Source organism: Heloderma suspectum, chromosome 9 (genome assembly GCF_057233095.1).
Source record: "Heloderma suspectum isolate Gila_16-S chromosome 9, 16-S_ref, whole genome shotgun sequence".
Taxonomy (NCBI): Eukaryota; Metazoa; Chordata; class Lepidosauria; order Squamata; family Helodermatidae; genus Heloderma; species Heloderma suspectum.
In genome coordinates this window covers 35659415-35671773 of record NC_139466.1, presented here as the reverse complement: position 1 = coordinate 35671773, position 12359 = coordinate 35659415, and the positions used below count along the sequence as shown (strand labels likewise).

The 12359-nt window shown below is 46.3% G+C and overlaps 1 protein-coding gene across 2 annotated transcripts in view; it reads left to right on the top strand.

Annotated features, from left to right (window-relative positions):
• COL4A6 (collagen type IV alpha 6 chain) overlaps positions 1–11278 on the top strand; it is a 298701-nt gene extending 287423 nt beyond the window's left edge. For both annotated transcript variants that reach the window (XM_084814107.1, XM_084814108.1), the window contains 4 exons: positions 1617–1733; positions 2368–2559; positions 4530–4816; positions 7216–11278. In XM_084814107.1, coding sequence (XP_084670233.1) covers positions 1617–1733; positions 2368–2559; positions 4530–4816; positions 7216–7476 — 857 coding nt within the window. In that variant the 3' untranslated portion in view covers positions 7477–11278. The remainder of the gene's footprint in view (positions 1–1616; positions 1734–2367; positions 2560–4529; positions 4817–7215) is intronic.
• The last annotated feature ends 1081 nt before the right edge of the window (positions 11279–12359 follow it).

Sequence of the window (12359 nt, the reverse complement as noted above, 5' to 3'; positions counted from 1 at the left end):
ATCAAGCAGGCTGTGGAATCTCCTGCTCCTCCTGCTCACCACCGCCGTTGTCTGGGCCGAAGCGAGAGGCTGGTGAACAAGAAGGTTGCAGTGGTGAAGAGGAGGAGCAGGTCCAGCGGGCTTTTGTCAGTGGGTTGAGCTGTGGGCCCTTGGCAGGTGCCCAACCAGGCCTACCCTTGGCCCCGGCCCTGGGCCTTCATGCTCTGCTTGTGGCCTTTCTGAAAGCATCTGGTTGGTCACTCTGGGAAATGGGATTCTGGAATAGATGGATTCCCAGTGTGGTCCAACAGGGCCATTCCCATATTCTTAAAAAACGTAGCTCTTTGCTCCCAAGGATTTTTGAGTAGTGATGATCAGCACTACCAGGAATATGTTGGTAATCTCAGACTGCATACTACATGGCAAAAGCCATGGTCAGTTTCCCCTGCTAGATTCCTTATCCTACATTTCCTCATGAACTCCACCTTCTAAGCAAACAACAAAGGCAATCATGTGGGCTGTAACGAAAAATCCATAGAGTGCAACAATACAGCCTTCCCCAGCCTGGAGCCCTGCAGACGTGTTGAACTACAATTCCAAGCATCCCCCAGCTCAGCATAGCTGGCTGAGCATGGCTGGCTAGGGATGCTGGGAGCTGCGGCCCAACATATCTGCAGCGCACCAGGTTGGGGAAAGCTGGTGAAATATGCCTTTATTAGGCTAACTCAAAAGATTGCCCCTAAAAGGGCAATCTTTTGAGATCTCCAGATCTCATCAGGCAAGACATTAGAAAAAGCTGCTTGACAGGGGCGGGAGGGACTGGAAGGGGGAAAGGCTGACCGGATGTTGGATGTTGTCATCAGGATGTCTGCATAGTCAGAGTCTTAAGATCTCATGGAAGAGGAGGGTTTGCAGATGTTCACGTTGGACTCTGCCAGATGATGTGATGGTTTCAGATTTCAGTGCCCCTTGGACCACTGGGAACAAGGAAGTTGCAGGGAGTCTGGTCCTCCATTTTGAAAATGTAAAATCCAGCTTTTAACTCACAACTGTCTCCATCCAGGGTGAACCAGACAGGTTCCTTTGTTGGTGAAAACAGAAGTAAAGATCAACGAGGCAGGCTTTATATGAACAATATGTTTAGAGATAAAGTTAGATGCTGTGCTAAGTATATAAAAAAAAGAATCCATAGAAGCAAAACTGGGTAGTCTTGCCTAGTAGTTGGAGGGAGATGAAACCTTCATTCCCTGATGCATTCCCCAGAAATCAGTCAAACCCCCAAATCGTTGTTGAAACTTAAGACTGGTGGGTGGGAAGTATGAGTCTGGGGATCACTACACCAAGCTGTGTTGAACAGAAAGGCAAGCTGCTCTTAGCAGCCATGACACCTGTCTCTTGTTTCTCCTGGACAGAAGATGGCAGGGAAATGAAGCAACTTAACAAGAGTTTGTATCATTCTTAGCTTATAGTTTTAATTAGATAATCCCCTTTTAAAATGTATAATAATATAATAACGTTTATGTAGCATTAAACGAATATACTGTATTTGTAGATATCTGTGTTTTTATCTATGTGTGTGTCTTGGTCTGTAGATGAAATAAACTGACTGATTGAGCAAGAGTTATTTTTCATAACAGGCCCCAAAGGGATGGCAGGGAGACCAGGCCAGATGGGAACCAATGGTTTTCCGGGGTCACCGGGCACAGTAGGAGAGCCAGGGACTCCGGGTAATCCAGGACCACAGGGATTTGAAGGTAATAAATATTTATTTATATGTATGTATGTATGTATGTATGTACAGTATATGTATATGTATATATATCTCCATCTATCCATCCTCTTAAATGTTTTGCTTCTTCTTTTTTTCTTTATAAAGGTGAGGTTTCCATTTAACATTTTACAGTAAAGACGTTAGACTACATTAGACACAACTGCCAGTCCGGGTTCATGGAATGGGAGGGGTGCCAAGTGGGTGGGAGCACTTTGGCTGATGTGCAGGGGAGCTGATTTCACAGGGTGGGGTAACAAAACTCAACACCGCGCCCTGGAGCTCTTTGTGATAGCTGCCATTTTTCTTTCCCCAAAACCTGCAATGGCACGGCGTTGCTCCCAGAGGCTTCTGGGAAAGGAAAATGGCACCTGCCGAGAGGAGCCTCCAGGTGGTGGTGAGTTTCTCCCTCCTGGAGAATTGGTGCTTTTGGGGCATCCATTTTGTTTCCCACCCTTCTCCGCACCCAAATTTGAGCCAAATGTTCTCACCCGAGCATTTTCAGTTGAACGCTAGTTGGGCACTAGTTGAGCGTGAACAACACCCATGCCAGCCTCAGTCTTAGTCTTGCTGGCAACAGATGATGGCCAAGATCCACCCTCTTTTCTCTTCCTTCCCAGGAACATCCGGGAAGCCGGGGCTTGCTGGTTTACCTGGGATGCCAGGCCGCAGTGTTGGTGTCGGCTATACCCTGGTGAAGCACAGCCAGTCGGAACAGATCCCACCATGCCCCGTGGGGATGAACAAACTCTGGGAAGGCTACAGCTTGTTGTATGTGGAGGGCCAGGAGAAGGCACACAACCAAGACCTTGGTAAGGGGACGGATACCTCATCAGAACATCAGAAGAGCCCTGCTGGATCTGACCAAGGGTCCATCTAGTCCAGCATTCTGTTCACTCAGTGGCCAACCAGCTGTCGGCCAGGAACCCACAAGCAGGGCATGAGCGCAACAGCACCCTCCCACCCATGTTCCCCAGGAACTGGTGTTCATAGACTCACTGCCTCTGGTACTGGAGGTAGCACATAGCCATCAGGACTAGCAGCCATTGAAAGCCTTCTCCTCCAGGAATTTGTCCAACCCCCTTTTAAAGCCATCCAAACTGGTGGCCATCGCTACATCCTGTGGTAGGGAATTCCATAGTTCCTGCTCTTGCTGGCCTGGGTGTGGAGGATGAAAGCAAAGGGGGAAGACCCTAACATGAGAAAAAGAGGGTTCATCTCAGGGGCGCAGAACCTCTTTCAGCTTGAGGACCAGATTCCATTTTGGACGAGCTCTCAGGGGCCGCATTCCAGAAGTGGGCAGGGACAAAAACACCAACATATTTTTGCTTAAAGCTCCTATTGCCAGTAATGAGGCCTTAGGAGAGGCATTTCAGTCTTTCTAATATGGGGAAAAAACTGAACAAAAGCTGGGAAATGATCAGTGGTTGGGGGGAAGGGGGTGGGGTCAGGGAAAATGGGTGTGGCCTTCTAGGGAATGCTGGAGGGCCAGATTTGACCCTGGGGCTGAAGGGTCTTCCGCACCCCTGGCTTATCTGATGCTAAAAGAGAGTAGATGTTCTGCTGTTCGTTAATTTATTTTGCAAAATGTATAAACCACTCTGTATCTCAAAGAGATGTAGACCTTTACGTGGAAGAGGACAATAGATTCATTGCCAGAGGATGGGTATCAAACCATTCCTTAATGGGGCTTGGGTACAGGATAGTGGCTGAGAGCGTGAGCGATAGATTGGGATGTCCTGAGTTTGAATTTCATCTGTACCATGAAGGCCCTTTGTGGCCTTTTATAAGCTGCTCGCTCAGGTTCAGCCTTCATCTGTAATATGGGGCTGATAATAATAATACTGGCTTCCCTTACAGGGTTGCTGTAGAAGGGTTATACCAAGGTAATCAGTGGGAAGCAACTTGAACATCCTTCAGCATATAAATGCTAGGTGGGGGTGTTAGCAATTTGTGAAAAGAGTAGTGCTGGGGATATAGCCTCCCAACAAGCCACATCCCCTGACCCGGTAGGCAAGCCACCTGTGGATGGCTAAGGGAGCAAAAGGCACTCTGCTTATGTTCAGAGCCACCCTTTGTGATTGCTTTGCACGTTCGTGAGCCGAGTCCAAAACAAGGATTCAGCTTTTTATTGTACACAGGGATCGTTCTCACATGATGTATGACCTCACTGTTGCTGTGATTATTGTGCCCTACAAAATAAATAAATAAATACATACATACATACTTCAGCCAGGCAATCTAATTTCTGAACCAGGGAGAACAGAATGCTGCAATCTGTATAAAGTATTCAAATTGAGTAGGTTTACAGAACTTATTCTGCCATGTCAATTATACTTTTATATTGACTTATTCATATTGCAGAATTAATTCTGCAATGTTTAACTCATTCATTATATATATATATATATATAGAGAGAGAGAGAGAGTCTAATTTATTCTGGTTGAGGGGCAGTGAGCTATGCAGGCACAGATGCTCTGTTGTCCCTCCCCCCCCCCCTTGGCATTCTTAGTCAGCCACCCCTCTTGCTTCTGACGTTCCTCACACCCTTTCTTTCAAATTTGTCTCTCCAAACTCACAAGGCCTAGAAACGTAAGGGTCTTTTTTTTTTCTTATTTTCTGCTGTTAAATAATGAAAATTGAGGTTTTCAGGAAGCTGACTTCTCTGCGCAATATACCGCATTCGTTGCCTTTTTAGTCCTCCGACAGTCAGCATTGCAAAAGTCTGCATCGACCTTGTCTTCTCTCTCTCTTTTTTATCTCGCCGGTCCACCGTACAAGGCTTCGCTGGTTCCTGCCTGCCTCGCTTCAGCACCATGCCTTTTATTTATTGCAACATCAACGAAGTGTGCTACTACGCCAGCCGCAACGATAAATCTTACTGGCTCTCCACCACCGCTCCCATCCCCATGATGCCCGTCAGCAGCTACCAGATCCCGCAGTACATCAGTCGCTGCGCCGTGTGTGAAGCGCCTTCCCAGGCCGTGGCCATTCACAGCCAGGACATCACCATCCCGCAGTGCCCGGAAGGCTGGCGCAGTCTCTGGATTGGATATTCCTTCCTCATGGTAAGTGGTCGCCATGGAGTGGGGCTGCAGAGCCTCATGCTCTGCAGATCCCCCATATAGGGATGGCACAGGCGCCCGATTCCGTCGGCAATCTGGCAGACCCGCTCCTGTCCTGCCTGCAGCCCCAAACCCTGCTCGCGGAGCCCCTGCCTGTGCTCGGCGAATGGCCTGCACTCACCCCGGCAGCCGCGTCAAGCTTCGCAGTCACCATTTTTGGGGAAATAAAATGATGATTGCAGCAATGCGCATCTTTGCTTACGTGCGAAATGCCCATTTTTGTGAGTGTGCATATTCGTATGTGCGAAAATGCTCATCTTTGCAAATGCGCATTTTTGCATATGCATGAAAATGCATATTTTCCAAAAAAATGCACATTTTCATACACACGTGGTATGCCTTCGCAAAAATGCACATTTTGCACATTTGCAAAAACGCATTTTCGCACATACAAAAACTTGCATTTTTGCAATCGTCATTTTATTTTTTTAAAAAAAAATTGCGACTGTGGAGCTTGACAAGGCCACTGGGGTGAGTGCAGGCTGCTCGTTGAGCATGGGAGGGGCTCGAGCACAGTCCAGGGACTAGCAAGCAGGGGCAGGAGCTGGGTGGGCATCTGGAGAACCCAGACGGGGGTGAGTTCACAAATCCCTACCCCCATATGGCCCTGTCTCCTTGCCCTCACCTGCCAATGATGATGATTTTCATTTCTCTACCACCCAATAGCCAAAGCATCTCTGGGCTGTTCACAAAAATTACAGACCGCTAATACAAGATAATAAAATATAGTATAAAATTTTAAACATACAAAATTTACAAACATTTAACCAGCTAAAATGATTTCAGTAAGATACTAGGCATGATAAAGACAGCTGACATAAATGCCCCATTATATACCCCATCATATGTCCCATCATAGGTGCCTGGGAGTAGAGGACAGTCTCAACCTGGCGCAGAAAAGATGACAGTGTTGGTGCCAGGCAAGCCGGAGTGGAGAGATTGTTCCCTAATCAGGGGGCCATCCCTGAGAAGGACCTCTCCCTTATTGCCACTTTCTGAGTCTCCCTTGGAGGAGGCACTCTGAGGAAGGCCTCAGATGTCGATCGTAGTGTTCAGGTAGGTTCATGTCAGGAGAGGCATTCCGTCAGGTATTGCAGTCCCAAGCCGTGTAAAGCTTTATAAGCTAAAACCAGCACCTTGAATCGGGCTCAGAAACATACAGGCAGCCGATGTAAGTGGACCAGAATTGGTATTAGATGCTCAGACCTTCTGGTCCCAGTTATTAATCTGGCTGTTGTACATCCAAACAGATTGCATTTTAAGGGCAGGGCCCAACATTACCTAGTCTCATCCTGCCCCACCCCCACGCAACAATTGTACTCATGATGCACATGTGAAAACGGCTCATGTCTACTGTAAATTACGGCTCCCAGTCCCAAATCGTTGTGTTTTCATCAGGAGCACACTTCAAAAACTGGCCAGCTACTGAAAACTGTCTCAGAGATAGGAATGATTTTGAAAACCCAAAATTGGTTGGGTTTCCATTTTAATATGAACCAACCTAATTCGCACTTCCTGAACTAATATGCAAGCTGGAACACAATTTTACTTCCATTTTCAGCCTTGCCTGAATTTTGCAATGCAGTTCTCCAGTCAAAAACTGTGTACAAAATGGATACTTAAAGGAAAACACGCATGGAAAACGCGCGTAGAAAAATGTGTACATTAGGGCTTTCAAAAATGTGGGTTGGAGAAAACTGCATACAGAAATCTGTTATGAATTTTCATGTGCACGAAAATGCATATGTGTTTTGATGCAGGCTTTAAAAAAAAACTTTCGCAAGTGATGTGGAATGGGACAGAATGCACTGGTGCTTGAAAAAATGCAAACATTATAGGAAGTGAAACAGACACATCCGTCCATCCATCCCTACTCATATTTACATGATTTAGACCTTGCCTTCCCACCAAGAAAATGGCAATAATAACAATAACAATAATAATAATAATAATAATGTAGTTAAAACAGTCATCAAACAAATACATTAAAACACAATTAAACATGATAGGCGGCTTGAATAAAAATGTGCTTGACTGCTGGTAGAAGGACAACAGTGCCCACCAGAGGGTCAACCTAGCCTCCCTCGACAAAGAGTTCCAAAGACTGGGAGCAGCCACTGAGAAGACCCTCTCTTATGTCACCAACAAATGTGCGTCTCATGGTGGTGGTACCAAGGCCCTCCTCCGAAGATCTAATGTAGGTTATGTTGTTGCCCTGGTTTAGTGTCAACTCTGATCTGTTGAGTTATGATGTTGTTCTCCGCAATAAACTCATCTCTGGAGACTTTGTCCAACTGTACCAATCACCATTCTGGTAGTTAATCAAAATTGTTCTGTTTCAGCACACTGCGGCTGGAGCCGAAGGCGGGGGACAGTCCCTCGTCTCCCCTGGTTCTTGCTTGGAAGATTTCCGTGCCACCCCCTTCATCGAATGCAACGGCGCCCGAGGAACCTGCCACTACTTTTCAAACAAATACAGCTTTTGGCTGACGACAGTTGAGCAGACCCAGCAGTTTGCCGACTTCCCCGTCTCTGAAACGCTGAAAGCGGGACAGCTCCGGACTCGGGTGGGCCGTTGCCAAGTCTGCATGAAGAACTTGTAGCAAAGGCCAAAACCAGTCAGAGCTGACAAACAGGCTTTGAGGTCTTGTTTGGCTGAAGACCAAGGGACACGTAACCTTCCCCAGCTGTGGTAATGGCGTTGACATCCACTCAGTGGCCCCTGGAGCCCTCTTCTCTGTATCACAGAATATGGTGCTACATTTCTCTCTCATTTTTGTATTCATGGCTACCTCAGAAAACCTTTCTCCACTTTCCCAGTGCCACATTTTTCCTCTCTTTAACATGATAAACAGATGTTAATAGGATGAGTTGACTTTTGGAGAAAAACATCCGTTCAGTAACTTGGCCATTAAGCACTGTGCCTCATGTTATGGATTTAACAAAGAATTCCACAGATGTTGAGTTGCAAAGAATTCCACAAATGTTACTGAGGCCTTTTAATAGCCTGACTGCATGCACATGCCTCCATTAACAAGTTTAGTCAGTTAGATTAGGCCTACTTTAGTAGTTTTATTTTAGGTCTAAAAAGAACCAGCATTTTAAGAGTTTTCATGCTTGGTTTCCTAGCAGTGATTCTGCTCGCCTCAGGCTCAAATCTGATTGAGAATGTATTCTGGAGGTTCGCACGCGCGCATGCACACACATATCTATTCCGTTCAGCTCCGTGGAGCAGGGAATCGTATTTGTTCAAAGGGCTACATGCCACATTAACAGACAAATGAACTAGTGGTAAAAGGAGCATGTGCTTCAAACATGATCAGGAAAACACATTTGTGGTCTTAACCCATGAGGAGCAGGTCCGAGGTTGGTGCAGAAATAAAAATGTGCACCTTTGCAACAGGAAACATCTGGCTGATCAGAGACAAGCTCTAACTATGTACAAATCAACCATTACATCTGAAATGGTCAGTGAAAATGGGTACTGCCACCTCTTGGACAACTTCATTAACATTCAACATCGGGGAACTTCGTCAAGATAATGCAGTTATATCAGGACTAGGCAACACAGTGCCCAGGGGCACCAATGTACCCCTGGTCCCTTTTCTTGGTGCCCCCCCCCCGCAAGGTACCCTACTCCTCCCGCTTATTTTTTTTTAATTAACACATTTTCTTAGCAGCAGCTGGGGTTGCTATGAAATAGGCTTCTGTTGGGGCTGAAAACTGTGGGTTCAGAGGAGTTAATATGTTGGGTCTCAGACTCCACCTCTGCCTTGTACTCAGTCTTTTGGGCAGGTTACTTGTCCTTTTGCCACCATTCTCATGGCAGCCATTTTGTGGTGGCGCCCAGGGCAGTTTCTCAAATTTCCAAATGTGTCCACGGCCCAAAAAGGTTGCCTCTCCTTGAGTTAATACATTTGCCTGTTCAACTAATTAGCCCAGAACTTTTTATCCATCCAGTGGAGAAATTGCTGATGGCTATCTTTGACACTGTCTCCTTTCCTGTGTAATGTTTACATATAAATGTTTCAGAATAATCTCTCACCATTTGTCTGCAACTTACTGTGACAGAGCCAAGTGGGAAAGCTGAAGCAAAGATACCGGTTTTCTTACCTGCATCCCAGTAGGACTCACTCCTTTGCATTTGGATTAATGTAACTCATAGGCTATGGTCAGTCTAGATACAAAGCTGAGATATGCACAAGGCTAGTGCCCTGCTCACACAGCCCCTTTTCTCCTCCCTTCTGCCTGCATGGCTCTTGAACTGAGGGGCTTAACCATAGTTTCCTGATTCAGATGTCATGGGAAACTATGGTTAATTAAAAGAGGGAGTCTTCCGTTGCCGAAAAGGAGCGACAGGAAGATGCTTAGGCTCAGTACAGGTCATTAGGTAATAAGAAGAAGCTGAGATACGTTCCATCCAAATCGCACTACAGTGGATTCTGGGAGGATATACTAAAGGACAGGTAGGTCATACCAGGCAATTTCTTGTAGAACTTAAGTAGCCATAGCAAATTCCAAAATGCCCTTAGCAAATTCCAAGCGCTCTAGCAGTTGTGAGCACCAAAATGGTAAAATGTATGCATGCACCTATACACACACTATAGCAACAGGGGGAGGAGTCTGGTTGGGGTAGCTACAGTACAGGCCCAGTCCACTTGAGTGCCCTGGCTATTGCTGGCCGGGCCCTTCTCTCCTTTGCGGACTGGCTCAGAGTCCAGCGGGAGATCCACTAGAAAGGGAAACAGGCACACCCATTGCTGCTGTCACTTACCTCCAGTTGTTGCTGGCTTCCTTCCTGCTCATTGCTGGCCCACATCTGCTGCCTGTCCGGGGTGACAACTTAGCTAGGGAGGAACTTTGGCTGGAGTTCTGGAATTGGTCTCCATGTGGTCCAAATACTCTTCCAGTTTTCCAGCTGGCTTGCTTCCCCAGCAGCCGGCAGTGACCTATGCACAGGCTCAGCTTCACCTGTCCACCTGTCAGCTATTCCGCTTAGTCCCAGGGTAGTTACAACAGACCGCTGTGAGTGACAGAGGACCGGCTAGGTGGACGGAGATTTGTGGTAGCAGAGATGGAAAACAGTGCTGCAGACATCAGCAGGAGTTGGCGTGCCAAGGAGCAACTTCCAGCAATAACCCCACGATCCTGTCTCTGCATGTGTGAGTGCACATGTGAGTAGTAGTAGAATATGCATCTGTGAAATGGGCACGTTTTCTGGAATGTCTGCGACAGGCGTAATTCTTTGAATCTGTAACGCATGTGTATGGCTTCATCTGTAGTCTGTGTCTTGGCTTACTTTCTTGAGCTGTTTGCATTGCATGTGTTTTGAGGTCTCTGCCAGGGATTCACTTGATCTGTAATCTAGTTTGACTCACGTTCTTGAGTTATTGGCTGAAATGTGCTCTGCCATTACAGATTGCCCTTTGAACTAGCCTCAGCCTCCCGCCCGGTGTGCGTGTGTGTGTGCGTGTTTAGAATGTCTTCTAAATGCACAATTCCTTAATAATGTGCTGTAGATACTTGTGTTACACGAAGTTCTTGCTTTTGTACTTGTGGCACAGTCATAATCTAGATTGTGTTGATCTGCAATAGCCAGGTACTGTGCGTGGAAGATACTGCTTGGTGGCAGGTGATGAAAGCACATGCAGCAACTGTACGCCTGAGATGACCAGAGTATTTTCTGAGGCTTCACATATACCCACATGCACCAGGCGTTCTGGTTGGTATTACAGTAGTGCCTGGTGGGCCTGTATGAATCCTTGAAAATATCAGGCAGGCAGCTGGTGGTACAAATAGAGATTTAGTTTCACCTTGATTAAACACGCCACACCTACCACTGATAAGAGGTTTCAGAATCCATAGTGATGTGCAGCAGGTTATACAAGCTTAAGCAACATTCACTGGCTAATGACGATTTTCCTCTTAAGTGTTTGTGTTCCACGAGTCTCAAGTGAAAACTTCCATTTCCTTTATAGTGCCTAAAGACATTTGTATGAAATGTCATAGCCTTTCTGACGTTATGCTGTACTGTAAGTACAATGAGAAATTTTATATGCAGGTTGCCCAGTTGCACTCAAATTTGCAACCACTGAACTGCATGTACGTTAACATTTTCCCCTTACTTTCAGAGGTAGCCGTGGAATTGCTGGTGCATTAAGTATAAAGTATTAAGTATTAATACTTGATTAATATACTAAACAGTTTTATGCTAACACGGAGTTGATGCTGGATGAATGTTTTCTACTGCTAAAACAATGGTTATTTTCTTTATTTTATTTTGCTGGTCGGCCTGGGGGACAATTGACAGTTTTTGTAATGCACTGCTGAAAGCATCTTCAGGGCACTGATTGTATTTTTCATTGTTATTCTCTCCAAAGAGCCATAAAACACAAATATGCCAGTTTTGTGAGTTGCCTTTCATTTTTCTTCACGCAGGCAGCCTGGTGAGTCTTCCCGTCGTTGTGCAAGTTACTTAGTGAACTCACTGTAAACTACAAATCTTGGTTAAATAGGAAAGTAGTCTTGGTACAGAATCTAGGTACTCCCCAGATTCTAAAAGAACATGAAATCCAAATGGAACTTTACAGGTCAATAAGTGTACCTAGAAGTAAGCCCCATTATGGAACTTGGGTTGTAACTAATGTTAGACTAACTGAAGTCCTGTTTATTTCAGTGGGTCTACTCTAAGTAGGGCTAACATTGGATACAGCCCTTGGTCTAGGCCAGGGCTGCAGAACCTCAGACCCTCCTGAGCTTCCCAGATGGCACCCCCCTTTCCGTAACCCAATCACCTTTCCCCCAGCCATTAATTATTTGATGGCCTCCCAGCTGTTGGGCGGTTTTTCCCCCATTCCAGAATGTTGAAATGCCCCTCCTAAGGTTTCGGTACTGGCAGCAAGAGCTTTATGCTAAAATGCGCTGGCATTTTGGTCCCACCCACCACTGGATTGCAGCCCTTGCGAGCTCCTCCAAATGGCATTCAGCCCTCAGGGTGAAAAAAAGGTTCTGCACCCCTTGTCTAAACAGACTGCTTAGGATTAAAGCCCATGCTGCAGAGGATGACGCATCAACTAACCAATGAGAAAATACAAGTAGATGCTTCTGGAGCTTTCTTTAGCATTTTCTTTGGTAGAAGTTCCCAGCTGGCTTGCTTTGTTTCTTGGCTTACGCAGAGCACTGGGACAGAAAGCCACCCTGCATCCCCCAATGCAAATGTACGCAGCTTCAGCGTGGCCTTTGGGATCAACTTGCTTAGGATGGCACTCACAGAGATTGCTCTGGGGCTTTGCCAGGTATCCTTTGCCACACAGCTCAGACTATTTGCAGGAAGAATTGGGGAGGCAGACTACACAGAGCTCTTCTGCTACATCACTCCTTGACCCGAGTCTGTTCTGGATAGAGCAGAAGGCAATGCTGACTTGGAGCCGTTATGAATCGGGCCCTCTTCTGGAAACCGCTCACGCCAGGACTTAACCTGTATGAA